The following is a 19,624-nucleotide window of genomic DNA, read 5'->3' on the forward strand; positions in this document are numbered from 1 at the left end:
AAACTGTCATATAAAAAAGATGTGGTATGATTGCCAATGGATCAACTCTCCACAAGAGACCAAAATAACACAGAAACTTACAACTAAAGTTGATCACCGTACGGCCTTCAACAATGAGCAAAGCCTATACCGCATAGTCAGCTATACAAGGCCCCAAAATGAGAATGTAAAACCATTCAAATGAGAAAACTAACGGCCTTATTTATGTTCATCATAATTTTCTTTGGGCAGCCATAATGACTACCGGTCATCTATGGGCCAATCATAACACAATAACAATGTGTGACTTGTTCTGTTCATTTCACAATTATATATCAAAAACACGGTGGGTATGGTTGTCCTGCGAGAGAACGTACTGTGCTGGTGATTTGGTCCTGACGAGTGCTGGTGGGTCCTGATTCTGTGCTGGTGGGTTTGTTTACATTGTATCAGAACGGCAATAAAACGACTGTTTTGTTGCTTAATTTTTCTCTGGTGTGTCATAAGTACCATGCAAAGTATATTACAACAATATTATATTGCAAAAGTCGTGCAAGTTCGTTAAACGGAATTGTCCTGACGCTGTGCTGGTGATAAGAAAAACGGTCCTGGTTCTGTGCTCCTATGTCCTGGTTCTGTGCTTTTATATTCTAGTTAAAAGTGGCATATATTCAAGATCATTGATGCTGTACTGTTATTGACTTATTAGCTGTTGTCTGCTTTCTTGAAATTGACATTGTTGTGAATGTGTTTACTGTTATTATGAGAGAAAAAATACCCCTATTTTTTAATTTTTTTTTTAAACTAACTGTAATCTTATTTATTGGCCTGTTAATGGAACCCTTCTTGCCCCCTTTTAAGATAAGAAAATATGTTTACGATTTTCGGGATTACGATCATTTTGCAAGATCACCAAAATACGTTGTGATTTATACAATACTTATATAAAGTAGATGATGTGGTATGTTTGTTGTCAATGGACAAATTTCCATAAGAAACCAAAGGAAGTATGTGTTAACAACCATACGTCATCGTACGACCTTCAACAATAACCCATAAAATAAAAATGTAAAAGGTTTTGCATAAAAATGGAGAGCAAAAATATAGAACAAAGGACTTTCTGAGCGTTTGAATCATGTCTTTAGCAGCTTAAACACATTTGTTTGTGAACAATTGAGTGCTGACTATAAGAATGACAATAGTATTGCGGGTTTGTTTGTTTGGTGTGGTTTGGGGGAGGGATGGGGATAAGTTAGAGCGAGGTTACAGTGAAAGCTTGGAATAGTTTCCCGTAAGATTTAAAAGTTGTATTGTAAAAGAAAAATGTATCTTATAGCTATTAAGAATCACTTGCTGTAAGATTTTTCCAACAATTTTTTTTTTTTTGTCTAAACGGTTATCAGGTTGTTTTTTTTTCGAAAGTTCGATAGAACACTAAAAAAAATCACTATTTTATGAAAGGGCAGGCTGAATATGTCAGAGAATTACGACGAGATAACCTAGAGAACACTAATAAAATATAGATTTCTTAGCTTTTTTATTTCAAAATAAATATTTTTGATAAAGAATTACGGGGGAGGAAGTGAACAATGTGTCCTTCTTTTCTATATATGAATATTTTTCCTGAATAAAAATAAAATGTGCCTTGATTATAATTGAAAATGAGTAAATGGAAAAAATACCCAACTAAAATACACTTTTATTTTAATATTGGTAATATCACTAAGCTTTTAAGTTTTGTGTGTCAAACACACCATCTCTGTAGTAATGACTCCTTACTAAGATATTTCACTTCATTCATTTTTTTTTCTGCATTTTTTTATATTGTGAATTCATAAAATTATTATATTAAAATGTAGCCTTAATTTATATTTAAAAAAAACTGAATCTAAAGCCAGATATATCAAACATTTTTGTTTCCATCTATCCGTTTTCAGGACTTTAACAATCAACAATAACACGCCTGGGAAGTAAAATGCGTACTCGGCTGTCTGTAATCGACCATTTTTAGACACCCAAGGCTCCTAAAAAAACAAGCCGGGGTGGGGGTTCAAAGATGCAAATTAAGTACTTATATCAATATTTTATCTTTTCGTGTACGGTTTATGACCCCTCCTGTGGCCTGTCAATTCCGAAATGTGCAAACTGCAATAGTATCAAAACAGCACAGGCAATGAATAATAGAGATATAATTTTGTACATATATCAAGGGGAAACTTCTTGCAAAGCATTATTATTTAAAGTTCATTATTGTATTTAGCAGAAAAAGAGAATTTAGTGAAAATAAAATCACTATTTCTTTGTACAGAGATTTTTGTTATGTTTAGCATGGGATCAACACAATGGTTCATTACCGAGTAAAAAAAATCAAAATGTCTATCTACCTTGCACATTTCAGAAAATTCAGATCAGATAACGAAACTGGTTCCAGCAAACATTTATAAGCAATTTAAGATTGTGACCCTCACAGTTTCCATTCACCACAAATATTCTCGTTACAACGAATCATTTTAAATACAAAAATACGTGTTGCATGCAGCCTTTTGTTTATCTATTAATATATGTATACGGATAAAGTTATGAAAGCAGCAGGGTGAGGAGTCCATGTCATCTGAAATAAATGCTAAGCATAGATCTAGAAAGCGACATATAATCATGACATTAAAAAAAGTCTCTTCTTTTCGACTTTTTTCGAACAAATTGACACATAAAATGAATTATATAGTATTGTGGAATTTTTAACTTTAAGTTACTATATATTGTTATCTGATATTGGACGAAAGATGTTGCCCTTTTATGTTATTATGTAACACAAGTTCAGATCATTTGAAAACACATATTAAACAGCCAAATGGATGCACAAGAGCTAAAATAGGAGTCGTAGATCCTGTTGGCAACAATTATCTGACTAATTTTATTGATTTTGTAACATTTGTTTCAAATATGACCAACTTCTTTTCCAAAATCACCAGCACCGTATCAGGACCCACCAGCACAATGACAGGACATGAATAAATTGAGAAAATGGTTAATTTTAATAAATTGCAATGTTTTTTCACAAAATTGTTTTGTCGTGTGGATTGCGGTATAGAAAGCGGACTCTATGAGCATTTTTGTTTTATTTTTTCAGTTCGAGATTTTCTGAAAATGAGCATTTTTGTGTTACGCTTACTGAAACAGTTTAGAGGGTCATTTTTTTAATGGTTTATATATGAACCCATAAGAAACGAAATTGAAAAATCTCAACTGTTTTCTTCCATTTTTTATGAGTGAAAACGTCAAAAATCATCATTTTCGTCTTTGTTTACATTTTTTCATTGATCACCAGCACCCGTCAGGACCGAATCACCAGCACAGTACGTTCTCTCGCAGGACAACCATACCCACCGTGAAAAACATCAGCACCTTAAACTCTATGGCTACAAATTCATAAACATTTTGTACACTGGGTTTTGTATCTTTGCAAGTTTTTAATTTATGCGTGCGTGGTTAGCCTATTTTGTTTTTGTTTTTGTCGGTTTTTTTTTTTTGGTTTTTTTTGGTTGGGGGGAATCGCTAACTCTAGTCAATCAAATAGATTAAATATAGTTTAACATTGAAAAGTATATATTTTATTCCTCACTGATTGTAGTTCACCTTTAATGAGGCTTATTTCATTTTCGTATACAAGAACGAAAATTATGATTCACCATTATTTGGAATTCGTTGTGTATGGCGTTATAAGCCAATCATAAGGTTTTGTGCCGTGGCAAGACTTTCAAGAAGAAGGAAAACCAAACTGGTTGAGATTCAAATATCACAGTCTGTTAAAAGACAACAGAGACGAATAATATTTTTCAAATATTTGTTAAATTTTTCAAATAAAAAGTACTGATTGTTTGCGACGGGTGTCACGTGTGGAGCAGGATCTGCTTACATTTCCGGAGCACATGCAATCTCCCAAAAGATTTTGGTGAGTTTCGTTTGCTCAGTCTTTTCTATGTTGAGTTGTATGCACTGTTGTTTGTCTGTTGTTGTTTTTTTCTTTTTTGCAATGACGTTGTCAATATAAAAAAAAGATGTGGTATGATTGCAATAAGACAACTGGCCACAAGAGACCAAAATGACAAAGAAATTAACAATAATCAACAATGAAAAAAGCCCATACCGCATAGTCAGCTAAAAAAGGCCCCGAAATGACAATGTAAAACAATTCAAACGAGAAAGCTATGTACAAAAAATGAACGAAAAACAAATATGTAACGCGTAAACAAACGACAACCACTGAATTACAGGCTTCTGACTTGGGACAGGCACATACATAAATAATGTGGCGGGGAAAACAAGTTAGCGGGATCCCAACCCTCCCCCTAACATGGAACAGTGGTATAACAGTACAACATAAGTTTTGTTTTCGACTTATGAATTGAGTGTCCCTTTAGTTTCCTTCGCCTCTCTTTTGCAGTAGTAAAGAATATACGCAACCGACAATGGTTCTTTCCTATTGTGTGGTTTATTACCAAATCAACTCTTCTTGACAATATCGTTTAATCAAAACAACAAAGGCGGAGCAGAAATTGTTTACCATTTAGGAGCAGCGCCCTCTCCCCCCTAGAAAAGAAATCCATCAAACCACACAGCTGTTTATGATGGGGTTTGGGTTGGCTTAATTTACATTCCTGTGTAGTGTTTCGTGGACTGTTGTTCGCATTGGTTATTACAATAGCGTTTAGTTCGAATTTTGTCTATATATTTATGATCTTTGTCGCTTGCTTTTGGTGTTCTATACATAGTGTTTGTATGTTAGGGAGATAGAGAGAAAGGCGAGGAGACCGAACACACCACGTGTAAAACGAAATATGTAAAGGGAATTATAAATATTCAATTACGTAAGAATTTGTATTATTTTTCGAAAATTTTATTTCTGTCTCTGTTGATTTATCTCATTTTAGAAACCTAAAAATAAAAGTAAAAAAGGATTTAGTTAACAATGAATCGTTATGAAATTACAAAAAAAACTCATTGTTATTTTCCATGTTACAAATGTGATAAAAGAACTTGACACTCAGAATATTTATATTTACTAATGGCGAAATATTAAAATTGATGTTTGTTTTAAACGTTTCTATCGTGTACGCGTTATGCCCGCGTCACACTGTCCCGATTTTTACGCCGATGGCAACACGATAATGGAAAATTTCAAAATCGGAACTGATCGTATCCAGATCGGGCTATTCGTAGTGTCATCTTTAACCATCGTAGAACCATCGGCCACTTTTTCTAGCCTTCGGGGACAACTTCCGGAAGGGTTCTAAATTTTTTAACATGTTAAAAAATCCCCGAAGGTGCGTCCGATGTTGAGGGTTCGTATTGAGTTCGTATCACCATCCTCACCATCGTAATGTCACCGGGAATGCATCTTTGCACATCGTATTGCATTCGTGTTTCCATCGTTTCCATCGGGCAGTTTTGACATTACGATGTCTACACGAATGAATCACGAAGCTACCCGAAGGTCTTACGATGGCAACACGACTTCGTGAAGACCTCGTAATCCCGTCGTGTTGCCATCGAATAAAAGTACGAAGGCGACAAGATGGAACTACGACGGCAATAAATCCAGCTAAATGTAAGTTAATTTTCGCGCTAAAATACATTTAAAGTGCCATGCGCGATATGCACTGGTCAGTCTAATACGACAGTTAAGAAAGACGTTCACAAAACATGGAGCTCATATCATATGATTCTATGAGAACAAGAAAGGCGACAGCGTTGTTTCTATAAATTCAAATGGAACAAGAAGAGCAGCTATTACAGGCTCAGGATTTACTTTTACAAGTAAAATATTATTTTTTTTCAATTTTTCATATCAAGTAACATAATGAAAATCATAAACGCGCCTCGTACACTAACACTGCAGGTACACGTATATAGGGAAACCAACTTTTTCTTCATTATTCTGATTTTTATGTATCGTCTGAGTTGTTGTCACACGAATGTTTACTCCATAACCATTTTGTTTTCTATATGTCATATTTTGCCGCATTTGTTGCTTTCCCCACATCCTTCCTTTTGTCTATATTATTATGATATTCTCCTGGAAAGAGCTCTTTTTGAATAAAAGGGATCAACGAACCAATTACCTTACCTTTAAGATAGATCAGTAAACATGGGCATAATTATGGGTGATTATTCAGACTAGTGCACACATTTTACAGTTCAAACAAGGCAATGCCGAGCGTGGCATCCTCTCGTATGTAACATATTGAGGACAAATATGGACACTATATTTGTATATGACACATGCAGAAAATGGTAAATTGAATATGCATATTTGATACATAAACTATTTTTTTAGAAATCAACCAAAACATTCAGTAACTGGAAATACCTTTAATATTGTCTTTAAAACCAGCAGGTAAAAAATGAGCAACCAATTTCCTGTGTATTGTGCTATTTCAAGGAGAAAAAACAAGTCCATCTGCATGACCTTGACCTATGGCCTTGAACGTAAGAAATGTCAGATCATTACAAGGAGGAACAATATACCAAATGTGGTTAAAATCGTTTGAAGCATATTGGTTTTAGAGTGTCCACAAGGGTAATATTGCTTTGTATTACAACTGCCACTGTGACCTTGACGTTTGAACTTTAAAGTCAATAGCGCTTAAGATATTCTTAACGAGTAATGTTCACCATACCACGTTTTGAGCATTTTGGTTCTAGAGTGTCCATAACAATTTTATCTACACGCAACTTACATGTAGTAGGCGAGGGGACAATAAAATAAGTTTTATAAGAATTAGACAAAAAGATCGATTTCCCGCCATGCATGGCAGACTTGTACAGAAACGATATGTTGTCGAAATTCTGTTCGTATCTTTTATACATCGTATGGCCATCGCGCCATCATCGTAATCCATCGTGTAGCCTTCGTGATCCATCGTGTAGGCTTCGGCTGAGATATGAAGCTTAAATACCCGTCTTCGGTTAACCTTCGTATGTCCATCTTTTGCTATCGTATATAATGTCGGCACCATCGTATAGACTTCGTTATTCATCGTACTTGCTTCGGTCACTTTTTTGTATTTTAACGAGATCGGGACCAACTTCGTACGAACTTACAATTTTCGCATTCGGGTGTCCATCGTATATAAAAATCGGGACAGTGTGACGCGGGCATTAAAATGTACGTGTATCGAGTAACAGTGAAAAACTTGAAGGACGCCTCCGGGTGCGGGAAATTTTTCGCTACATTGAAGACCTGTTGGTGACCTTCTGCTGTTGTCTTTTCTATGGTTGGGTTGTTGTCTCTTTGACACATTCCCCATTTCCATTCTCAACTTTATTCTATATGATTAACGGATAGAAACATATATAAAATCACGTTAATAATCTACTGGAATTGAATAAATGAAAAAAACACTAACCACAAAAAAAAAGATAAAAATGTTGACAGTGTACTCACAGAAATTACTCTCGCATAAATAATTAAATTTCTGGTTGCATGAAAAGTCAAACCATTCTGGTTTGCTTCCTGCATGCAGGCCACAACATTCGTAACCCTTTCCTCTTTTACCATAACCCTTATGCCATGTTAGAAAAGTAGCTTTGGTTTGATCAAAAGTCCATCTATATTCTCCTTCAACCACGTCTGTTAGTCCTATCCAGTATTCTTCGTCTGCAAATATTATTTATTTACTTATTCTTATTTATTTATTATATGTTTACACTAGTTTGTCTCATCTTATGTCATTTATTAAAAAAATCTTTACTTCAGATAATTCATTAAAAATGCTATATACAATTAAGATACATTCTTATTCTCCTACAATAATATTCATTCCGGCGAAGTGCTCATTTCAATTTTCCCCGATTTCATGTTTCGACCTAACGGTTGAACTCCATCTCTTTGTCTTCTTGGGACAATTTTGTTTAAAAATCAAATATCTGTCATTTGTGTATTAATCGTATGCCTTATTTAATTCCAATAACAAAATAATAAATATAAAAGGATGTGGTTTGAGGAAAAGTAGAGAAAAAAAAATACAAAACCCTAGGTAGTACTGTATATTTACCTTTTGGTCTGCTTGCATGGATTTTTGCATTCTCTTGTTTGTCATCTATTTTCATGAGGTACCCACCAATCTCCCTGCATTTTCTCTAGAAATTGAATAATTACATGAGATAATTAAATCAGTTGTATATATAAATAAATGAAATTAAACTTCAAACTACCATATTCTTAACTGAAACACCGCCTTCACCAATATTTCAAATTAGTATACATGTTCCTCAGTATGTATTTTATTGATAAAATTATAGAGGAATCAATTAATTATTTTTACAAATACTTTTTTTACTTTATTAATACAACACTTACTGGCTATTCGGGCAATTCCATGTTTATTTCCCCCTATATCTAATGAAAATATGTATCTCTGATTTCGTTACACTCATATGAGCTTCTAAGTACGAGCATGCAAGTTAATATAGATATACGTTTTTATAAGATTGACAGCAATTTTGCCTTGAGAAATAGTTGGTGCCTCGGTGGACAATAAACTTGCTATTGTACTTAAAGTAGTTAGTAAATAATTGTATCAATTGCTATTCTACGCTGATACTACTTCGTGTTAAGACGAAAGCTTCGGCTCCGTTTGCCAACAATTTAGGAAAAACTCCAAACATTTAAACCAATCATACGGATATTGGAAAAAGTTGGATACAATTTCCTACAGGAATGCATACAAGTTAGGAAAACGGTTACACCTTGAACAAATATTAATCTGACTTTTAAATGGTATTGTTATGTTCTTAGTCTCAACACTTGCTAAGGCAAATGACTTTAGAATTGATGCGTTACAGGATACTATGCACCTGGCCTCCTTCCTTTTTGATATCATAGGATTCACATATGCGTCTTGTTCTTGTTACGCTATTTCTGTGATTTCTGTACAACTCTTATATTAATCTTAACTATTAAAATTCATAAAGGGTTTCACAGAAACTAGTGTTTCGCCTGCGATTGCTGCTGTCAATGTAAAATTGTAAGGTTGACTGCCATTTATCAGTAAAAAAAACCCATATAAAACTGTTCTTCAGATGCTTTTTTTAAGAGACTTCTGCCCAAGTTTCGTAACATTCCGTGAAGTTTTAACAAATTTATTGATTTATATATATAAAAAAATAGAATAAATAAAAATCCCAACTGTATGTTTATTGCAAAAAATAAAGTCCATTTCATCTATCAGTAAAAAATGAAAATATTTTTTTTTTATTCAGATGTTATCTTTTAATCGTAAGAAGGCTTCGGTCAGAGTTTCATGAATATCTATGCAAGTTCAACAATTTACTGATGCCTAATTTTTTTCTAACTCTAGACTGTCTTAAAGCGTTAACTTTCAAAAATCAAACCACTAGGTCCATTTCTTAATAAAAAAAGTCAAAAAATGAAAACAAAATATATTTTAGAATTTTTCTCATGAATCAGATGAAAAGGCTGCTGTCCATGCTCATAAATTACCTTTAATGTCTGTCAAAATTATTGAAGTCCTTAAAAAAAAAATTAACCACAAACTGCATCTAAATGTTGACGTAGACCGACGCTGACACTGTTGTGGAATAAGGGATTGATATGTGTGGTTTATGCAATTTTCGTTGTAGGTTCGACAAAAAGTTTTCATTTATTGAGTAAAGAATAACATTGAACTTCATAAAATAATTCATGTTTCAGCTAAATATTTGACATTTGTGATGAAACATATCAATTTACACTAGTTTTTTTCAACCAGGATAAACAGAGTTAACGTGTAATTATCGAACCTCAGCAGTGAACCAGTCTTGTAGGTCAGAACTGTAATAGTAACAGTGTCCATTGTATTTGTGCCATTTAGTTTCTGCAAAATTTTTTAAAAGGAACAATGACTATAATTGTATCCAGCATATTCAATAAACTATCACGAGTATAAGTTTTGATGTGTAATGTTATTTTACTTTTGTTTTTGTTTTGTGTTTTGTTGTTGTTGTGGGTTTTTTTGGTTTTTTTTTTTTGGGGGGGGGGGGGGCAGAAAAAAGGTTGAAACATATTAAACCAATTAAAAAAATCATTATTTATAATTCCAGTTTAAAACCACCACAGCATATTTTCAAGAACGATTTAGTCAATAAGCTCAAATCAAGTATGAATACATTCCAGCTTAGTTTTAAATACTGTTGGGGCACAATACTGGTCTTAAAATTTATTTACACTGACTGTTTGGAAATAAACAGGAATTAGCTAGACCCAGTCTAGGTTTGGCATGAATGATAGTTATGTGTAAGATTTATACATGTGCCTTTTACTGAAAGAGTTTTCACTTTCAACATTTGTGAAGATTATAAATACAAGTTAATACTTAAATAAAAGTTTGATATCCCTCTGTCCTTATAATTTAAACCAGTATGAGCAGTTCTACATTGATTATAGTTTTTTAAACCACAGGTTGTGATTTTCTAAAGGTAGCAAATGAAATATGCAGCAAAGTCAGAATTGTCAGTTTAAAAAAAATCATAAGTTTAAAAAAAAGAGGCCTTGTATTTGTACAGTTTGATAGTCTCATTTGCAATGATACCACATCGCCTTATCTTCTTATAAATTTAGTATCGTGCTAACATATACGCTTACAATCCCATAACATAAAAAATATGTTATGGGATTGTATCCCTCTGTCCTTATAATTTAAACCAGTATGAGCAGTTCTACATTGATTATAGTTTTTTAAACCACAGGTTGTGATTTTCTAAAGGTAGCAAATGAAATATGCAGCAAAGTCAGAATTGTCAGTTTAAAAAAAATCATAAGTTTAAAAAAAAGAGGCCTTGTATTTGTACAGTTTGATAGTCTCATTTGCAATGATACCACATCGCCTTATCTTCTTATAAATTTAGTATCGTGCTAACATATACGCTTACAATCCCATAACATAAAAAAGCTTATTTCAAAGAATTTTAAGAGAAAAAAAACGCAAATTGGAAACAACGCAAAGAAGCTTTCTTGAAGTCGCATCATACAAGTCATGCTCTTTATACAGATTCCGGCAATAAGTAGATTCTTTTTTATTTAGTTCTGTCTTGTGGGAAATACTGTCTATTATTATTGTTGTTTTACGGCAAACATTAAAATCAAAATGTATGTATTCATCGAACAATACATTTTGAACAAAAAACTGCTGATTGTGAAAGAAAATTATTGTATACTTCTTACTCTGAAAATCTTTCCCTAGAACCTGGAAGTCGCTATCAACTTTCTTGATCTTTTCTCCTACAGTCTTTAGGGCTGTTTTGATTACCACAAGCTCTTTCTCTATTAGAGCTGTTATCTTGTTGAAACTACTTTCTAGGTTCCCGACAGTGTTTTTAAGATTGTTTTCCATGTCTTTAAGGGCAATTCTGGAGTCATCGAAATCCTCCTTTGATTCGTTAGAAAGGCAAGGCAAGGACACGACATTCTTGTATAGAAACATAAACAAAATAATTGGAACAAGAATCATCTCTGGTTTTTCAAATTTCAAACCTGCAAAATATATTTGAAACAGTTTTCTCTTTAATATCATTTACAATTTAAAACTCTGTATCTGCATTCAAATATAACAATTGAAAAGAAAGGATATGGGGTATCCATACATGACACAAAATCCGTATGTGCACAGCAAACGACACAAAAAAAGCAAAGCAACCGCGCTTTTATTGATGTTCTTCATCTCAAAGTCACAGTCACGCCTGTAACGCGGAGGAAAAATACCTCACTGCAGTTTTAGCGGAATTCGTTACATACTGTTCATGCCAAAACTGTGAATGGAAGAACAAATAAAGCCTTGGGGTTATAACAATAAAATTAATCTGACAAAGAAATCAAACATATACTAGGCGCAGGACATTTTAGCGAAAAAATTTGAACTACTAGGGGACATTTTAGCGCTGGATTAGTCTGTTCACCTGAATTTTCGATAGCCCATTTGAACGAAAACTTACCTAGTTGAATAATAATCACTAAGCTTTGGGCAGAAGTTCCGTGTATTTCAAAGCGAACAAATTATGGTCCAGAGTTGTTCCATGTCCATTATAATGACCAATGTAATAGTTGTTACCCAGCTATTTACGTTTTCTTGATACTATTATCAAAATGCAAACAAGAGCATAAAATAATATAAGAATACGAACGATAGACGAATGTGCACCACAGTCTAGACAAGATAAAGAGAATGAACAGTTCCTTTATACAATTCAACAGTATTATATAGGGTGTATATCCAGAGCCCATTACATACGTTCTCTGGGATATAAATTTCAGACTAGAACGAACTTTCAAAATTTTATTTAATCTTTTAGACATTTAGTGCCGTATTTTAATTGACATCATAAGTTTAATATTGTGCTGTTTTTGTTTATTATATATTCTAATGGGTTAAAAATATTTCGCTGAAATGGGCATTAACAATTTAAATTTTCGCTAAAACGGGTTAAAAACCAGGCGCTGAAATGGGTTCTACTTTGGCGCTAAAACGTTCATTATTTTTTTCGCTCAAATGTCAGATATCAATGCGCTAAAATGTCATCCGTCTAGCGGAAAGTACACAGGTAAAAAAATAGCTACGGACGTAAAACGTCTCACTGTATGAAACGGATGTTTTACGGACGTTTTGTACTACGGACTACCCCATCTATATAACGTCCGTTTTTTTCCCATCCGTATAATATCCGTATTCACCCCGGTAACGCGTCTATCATACAGATTGTTGAATTAAATCTATTTTACGGCCTTATGAATAAATGTGACATAGATCAGTACAACCACTGGACGAGACACAAATATAAGTATACACAAAGTATTTAAATTAGGTAATTCTTTTAGACAAAGATAGAGCTCTAGATTATGTTTAATTGTGTTTCTTCTTACTCAGTTGTTCCCATACAACCTTGTCCGGATGACTACAGTAATATCTAATCAATCGTTTTTAATAATTGATGAAAATGTGTATTACATGTACAGTGTTGATATTTATAAAAGGAAAGAACCTATTTTTGATTTTAAATGTAGACAGTAATTAAAAAAAAACTGTCAGAAGCATCTTCTTGAGCTAAAATTTCATTTTCAAAAAAGTTGATATATGGGTGTCATATGCTATTCAAAATTGTTTTAATATTAATATTACAAACTCACTTTAAAAAAAGGGGGAGGGAGTTTAGTGAAATATATGATATTCATAGTTACAATATTATTCAAAATTTACAACAGAAACAAGAATGTGTCCATAGTACACGGATGCCCCACTCGCACTATCATTTTCTGTGTTTAGTGGACCGTGAAATTGGGATAAAAACTCTAATTTGGCATTTAAATTAGAAAGATCATACCACAGGGAACATGTACACTAAGTTTCAAGTTGATTGGACTTCACCTTCATCAAAAACTACCTTGACCAAAAACTTTAACCTGAAATTTGCACTATCATTTTCTATGTTCAGTGAACCGTGAAATTGGGATCAAAACACTAATTTGGCATTAAAACTAGAAAGATCATATCATAGGGCACATGTGTACTGAGTTTCAAGTTGATTGGACTTCAACTTCATCAAAAACTACCTTGACCAAAAACTTTAACATGAAGCGGGACGGACGGACGGACGGAAGGACAGACGGAAGGACGAACGAACGGGCGCACAGACCAGAAAACATAATGCCCCTCTACTATTGTAGGTGGGGCATAAAAAAGATTTCTGTTAAGTTGCAGGTAAAAGTACCGTAATTTTTTTAATTTCTGTAAAAAAATCAGAGAAAATGTAATTATTTTATGGTGGTTTGATTTTATGAAAATTTGATGTATATATTATGTATTACATGCTTTTCACGAAATTTTCCAGGTCCCAAAACGTTTTTTGTTTTTGTTTTTATTTAACGAACGAGATCAAATTTAATGTTGGCAAACTTATTTATTAATTGTTAAAAATCACCAACTTTGTAAAATGTCTTTTAATACTTGGACTTGAATCAAAGAGCTGAAGAGCTCTGAAGGGAAAAGACGGCCATTGTTCCAATTTTTAGGTAGGTATCTTTTGATAGTCTACATACAAAGAATGAGCAAAAGATCAGCTAGAACATATAGAAAGGCTGACAATAATGAAACTAATTGTTGTTTATTGTTATTTCATTTCCTTAGTCAAGAATTCATCATAGAGACAATTTAGACCAATGAGATCTGCACCTTCTAAATCAAAACATTTGATTTAAGTTGGGAGTTAATTATCTAAAATTCAATTGAATTTAACAACTACTACATTATATTTTAAAATTTTAATTATGTACAACTGAACGGCAGGCTAAGACTATTCTCAATTTGTTGTGACAATATTCTCAAGAAAGTGAGCACTGAAAAATCTATTCAGTTTTAATTTTCCATTGATAAAGTTCCCAGTTACAACTCTCATCACAGGGATACATGTACTTATAAAATCAAATATGATTGATATAAAAGCTGTGTGAAGTTTGTTTCCAGATCCCACATTTTGATATATCTGTAAAATTCATGAATAAATAGCTTTAAACTACAAAAAGCAATATTTAAAAAAAAATGAGAAAAAAAATGACCACTACAATAATTATGTTGGTACGCAAAATTATTTTTTAATTGATGACTACTTATCATATATATACTAAATGTGACATTTTTAGTGTTCATATACATTAACTTTCATTTTAGTGGGTAATTACCCATCAATTGAGGTGCTCCTTAATTGGAGAAAGATTCTAAAAACATAACTTTACAGAAAGAATTAAAACTGCAGTTGCTCTCTCCCATCTCAATAGGTATAAACTAAAAGCAACATTTTTTTTTTTTTTTTTTTTTTTTATAACCATTTCAATAATTATGTTGGTACACATTTTTTTTTATATAGAAGATTACTTATCATATACTAAATGTCACATTTTTAATGTTCAGAAACATTTACTTTGATTTTAGTGTAAAATTACTCATCAATTGAGGTGCTCCTGAATTGGAGGAAGATTCTGAAAACAGAACTTTACAGAAACAATGAAAACTGCCGTTTCTCTCCCCAATCTCATGTATCCCCATTGACATTGTTTACCGCGAAAGTTGACCTACATATTATCTGATTATAGCCTCAGATTCAAGCATTTCATGTTGGTGTGTGAATCATCTGCACTACAGCAAACACCATTAGGTTTATATTTAACAAATACGGATTTTAAATTAGTATACAAGTACTGTGAATGATTTTTATGATTCTGAATAAAGGATATCCCTGTGTAGTGTGGCATTCCAACAATGACGTCACTAGGTTAGATATATTTAGAATATTTCGTAATACTGATTTTTCCGGACTGTAAAAGAAACGTATATAGTGTAAGGGAACGCTCAATATTCGATAATTTCATGAGAAACAGAAGGGAAATGTATTTAAAGTCAATCTGTTCTCCTTGTCATCAATTTCAGTATGACATTTTGAGGGGGTTTCCAAACTATAAAAACAAAATGATTGACGTGAGGGAATGATGCTCTGGCCAACCCCATTCGGGAATTGACGGCTTGAAACCGTCTTTCCCCAAAAAAGTGTTATACATGTGTAATAAATAATTTGTTTAAGAGTGATCGGAAGGACAAAAAAAAAGTTGTTTTAAGTACCTTTTTGTAAAACAACCTTGATTCTGGGAATCGTCGTTTTAAGTTGGGATTTAGAATTGATATATGGAATAAACTCTAGAGGGCCCTCATGGGGTTTTTGATTATGTGATTACTTGGCCGTTTTTTTAATTATTAAGCCAAATATTTCATGATTATTTGATTACCTAGGACTGTATTTTTAGTTTATGATTATTTGATTACTAAAGATAAGCAAATATTTAATGATTATGTGATTATATTGGCAAAAAAATGGTGATTATGTGATTACTAGGACCCCCCATGAGGGGCCTCACTCTATTCCAAAGTGTTACTCAATGTCAACCCAAAGATTACATGTTAGGTTTCGTGACAACAATTTTTTGGAGAAACATCTGTTTGTGTTTTGATAAAATATATATATATATATATATATATTAAGATAATATCAGTCTAAAGATTTTCACAACGGTACTGATATAAGATGTTATCATATACTTAGTCTTAATAACATATGATTTTTACTGTATGATAATAGCATTAAATTAACGTAAATTCCATATTTCAGACATGCGGCTCTTGGGCTGATATCGAACCTAGTGCTGATAATACATGCGATATGAAAAATGGCATGTAATAATCTGATATTATTATACGAAAATGTTGTTATTAAATCGTGTTGACAAATATTTCGCGGCTCAACAAATGGCCTTCTTCTGTGTCACAGTTTTAACAATACTGATATATATTAAGATAATATATATAGGTATAGTCAATTTCTGAATTAATTCCTGATGTCAAAATTGTGATATAAATTCATTGCTTGTAAAAAGATAAACTATAAGACATATCATCAAGTTTTGCATTTCAATGGAAATCGAAAGATTTAATAACTACACATAACGTTATGATCAAATATGCATATATATTAGTATTTTAAATACAATTAGCCCATGTCAATACATTCATTTAACAAAATAGACAATTTAAAAATTTGGAATACACAATGAAATATACTAAACAGTTTTTATAATGCAAAGTCTACAAACAATATCTTTCTACAGTTATTCCCATTTCTCGATAATTAAGTCTTTGCTGGCAATGTAATACAAAAACTTTTTTTTGTATTTCATACTTTTGCATGAATCAAAAGGCCAGTTAACCCTTCCACGTGTTCATTTTACTGGCATAGCCAAGAAACATAGACAGCTATAAAAGGCCCCGAAATGACAATGTAAAACAATTCAAACGAGACAACTAACGGTCTTATTTATTTACAAAAAATGATAAGAACGAAAAACAAACATGTAACACATAAACAAATGACCCTTTTTGCTGACATTCATAGGGACGAAAGATACCAGAGGGACAGTCAAACTCATAAATTGAAAATAAACTGACCACACCATGACTAAAAATGAAAAAGACAAACAGACAAACAATAGTACACATGACACAACAAAGACAACTAAAGAATAAACAACACGAATTCAGGAGCGAATGTCAAAATCATAAAGCTATATTATAAATCAAATCGTGATATTTTCTTTTAAACAATTTTTCTTGAAGTGAAAGTGAAAGAAATTTAAAAGGCAAATATTTTACAAGGTTTTATTAATAAAAAATGTGCTTTTACAGCCGTAATACGGACGCTTAAGAAAACGTCCGTAAAACGGATGTTTTAGAACGTACGTAATACGTAAGATATGTTTTAATGACGTGGTATTATTTTTTCAGTAAAACTTCCGGATGTTTTGCCGATGTTTTACGGACGTATTTCAAAATGTCCGTAAAACGTCCGTAGCCATTTTACCTGTGTACTACATATTAAAAACAAAATAGCTCCATAGGTGTAAATATCAAACTATGTAGAATATATTTTGGTAATTTAGGTATAATTTTTTTATGAATTTTGAACAGTACCAAAATGTATGAATGAATTCTAAAAGTGAGGGCATATATTGCTTGTTTATCAGATATGAAGTACCTGGTCAGTTGTGTCTAAAGTTCTGATAACAAGTACTGTCTGATGTGAACGATGTGTTGACCCTGCCCCCATAAATTTTTTAAAAGTAAAATTTTATCGAAGAAAGCAATGGGGTCCAAGAGTAGGTGGTGTGCGTTTTAACCCCTATTATGTTTGCATTGCAGAGTTTTACTTTTTGCAATAAAGTTATTATAAAAATCAAAAAATCATATTCAATGAGTTTTGTTGAAGCATTTGAAGTTATTCGAAGTTTGCCAACTTGTTTGTGTAGCAACAGTTCGTAACCAACCAACCCTTTAAGAGTAAATTAAGTGCATTCAAATAACGTTTTCTGGACAACAGTTTGGTTATCATATTATGGCCCGAATATTTGTATAAATCTTCGTAGTTTTCAGCCTAAGACTTCTAGTATTCCGGGTGTGTCAGAAATGTCAGAAATGTGTTTCTTACCTAGCAAATCCATACCTTTTTCAGGAAGTCGGGATTTGGGTCTGTATTTTTGCTGGAATTCGGGATTGGATCTTATATTCGCGGAAATTTGGGATTTCCACATATCGGGACTTATGATTAATTTTACTGGAAGCGGGAAAGAATTTTTTTTTCGGGACTTCGGGATGATACCGCTTCTCTTTTGTATTTTAGCCAGAAACGTCAGCCAAGAGTTTGAAAAGTCTGAGATGTAAAATAATGTCGTTTGCCAGTAAAACTGCTCATCATTAAAGACCTTTATATGACGGTTAAAGAACGGCAATAAAAGTGCCCGCTTTCCAGTTACATGTTCCATTTATTTAATGATTTGTTTTATCATGGACGTCCACATTTTCTCTTCGTAAAATATATATTTAACATGAATGATATGTATTTTATATAGATAAAGTAAATAAATGAATTAATGAAGAACTAATTACTTACCTTAAAAGTTTGCTGATTTCTAGTATTACACTGATTAGACTGTGTACAAAAACCAACGCCTTAAGAGTTAGTTTATATATATTCGATGCCATTTTGTTGTAGTTGATATCACTTGCATGCAGATGTCACGCGATGCGTAAAACGATATCCCGGAACCTTGGTTTAATGTTTAGGGGAATTTCTTTGCAACATCTTTCTAACAGTTTTCAACCATATTACTATGAACAATGAACTATTTGAATAACACAAAATAATAATTTCTCGTGTACGAATTGTTTTATTATAACTACAACTTTAATATCGTTTATGAAAGTTACTCATTAAATACTAAAATTGTACAATTTTAACAACTCATAATCGAGTTTGGAGTTTTCATCAAGCTTTCAAAATGCAACTGTCCTTAAATTCATTTCATTAAAAGGGTGATAATGGGCTTGTATAACTATGAACTCTCACTTAATTCTTTTCTTCTTTATTACATTTATAAGTTAAAGTTCGTCTTCCAACATTTTTCCAGCAATGCATACATGATTGAGCATTAGAAATGATTATTAAACAAAATCGGAATACCAATTAAATCTCGGACTTATACCAATTCCATGGTTTATATTCCAGAATGTGTCCACTCCATTCGACAAACAAAAAATTATTTTGTGAGAAAAACTATATTGTTGTGTGTTGTGTATATTTTGACTGGAAAGAACAATCGGAACCCATTTGCCTAAGACAAACGAACTCCATTTTTTTCAAATGTTGACCTCATATTTAGCCCATTTGTCATTTATTATCTTTTGACGGACCTTTCAAACTGATACATATGATTGAAAAGAGATGTATGTGGTGATATATCAAAGGGACAGTGACAAAACGACATATGAATGTAATCTTCAATCCTCAGTAAAAAATCTACACCAAGTCTGGATTATTCAACACTAACCAGATCAGACTTGACAAACCCAACTCAAAGAACAGTACTTTGGTTGCAATAAGAAAGAAATGTCTGTACTTCATAATCATGTATTAATTATTCATTTCTAAGATAGGGGAATGGAAACCATGAATAAGTCAAGATCCAAAATTTGCAAATTTTCTTTAAACATAGTTTTTT

General features: G+C 32.6%; 1 protein-coding gene across 1 annotated transcript; it reads right to left on the reverse strand.

Annotated features, from left to right (window-relative positions):
- Window positions 1–4,906: 4,906 nt before the first annotated feature.
- Window positions 4,907–18,569, reverse strand: LOC139497639 (perlucin-like protein). The gene is made up of 6 exons (XM_071285868.1): window positions 18,517–18,569; window positions 11,204–11,512; window positions 9,784–9,857; window positions 8,037–8,121; window positions 7,427–7,639; window positions 4,907–4,914 (listed from the first exon to the last, which is right to left on the reverse strand). Exons 2-6 carry the CDS (start codon window positions 11,487–11,489, stop codon window positions 4,907–4,909), a joined length of 666 nt encoding a protein of 221 aa, XP_071141969.1. The 5' UTR covers window positions 11,490–11,512; window positions 18,517–18,569.
- Between the last annotated feature and the right edge of the window lie 1,055 nt (window positions 18,570–19,624).

The sequence above is a fragment of the Mytilus edulis genome, chromosome 12 (assembly GCF_963676685.1).
Source record: "Mytilus edulis chromosome 12, xbMytEdul2.2, whole genome shotgun sequence".
Lineage (NCBI taxonomy): Eukaryota > Metazoa > Mollusca > Bivalvia > Mytilida > Mytilidae > Mytilus > Mytilus edulis.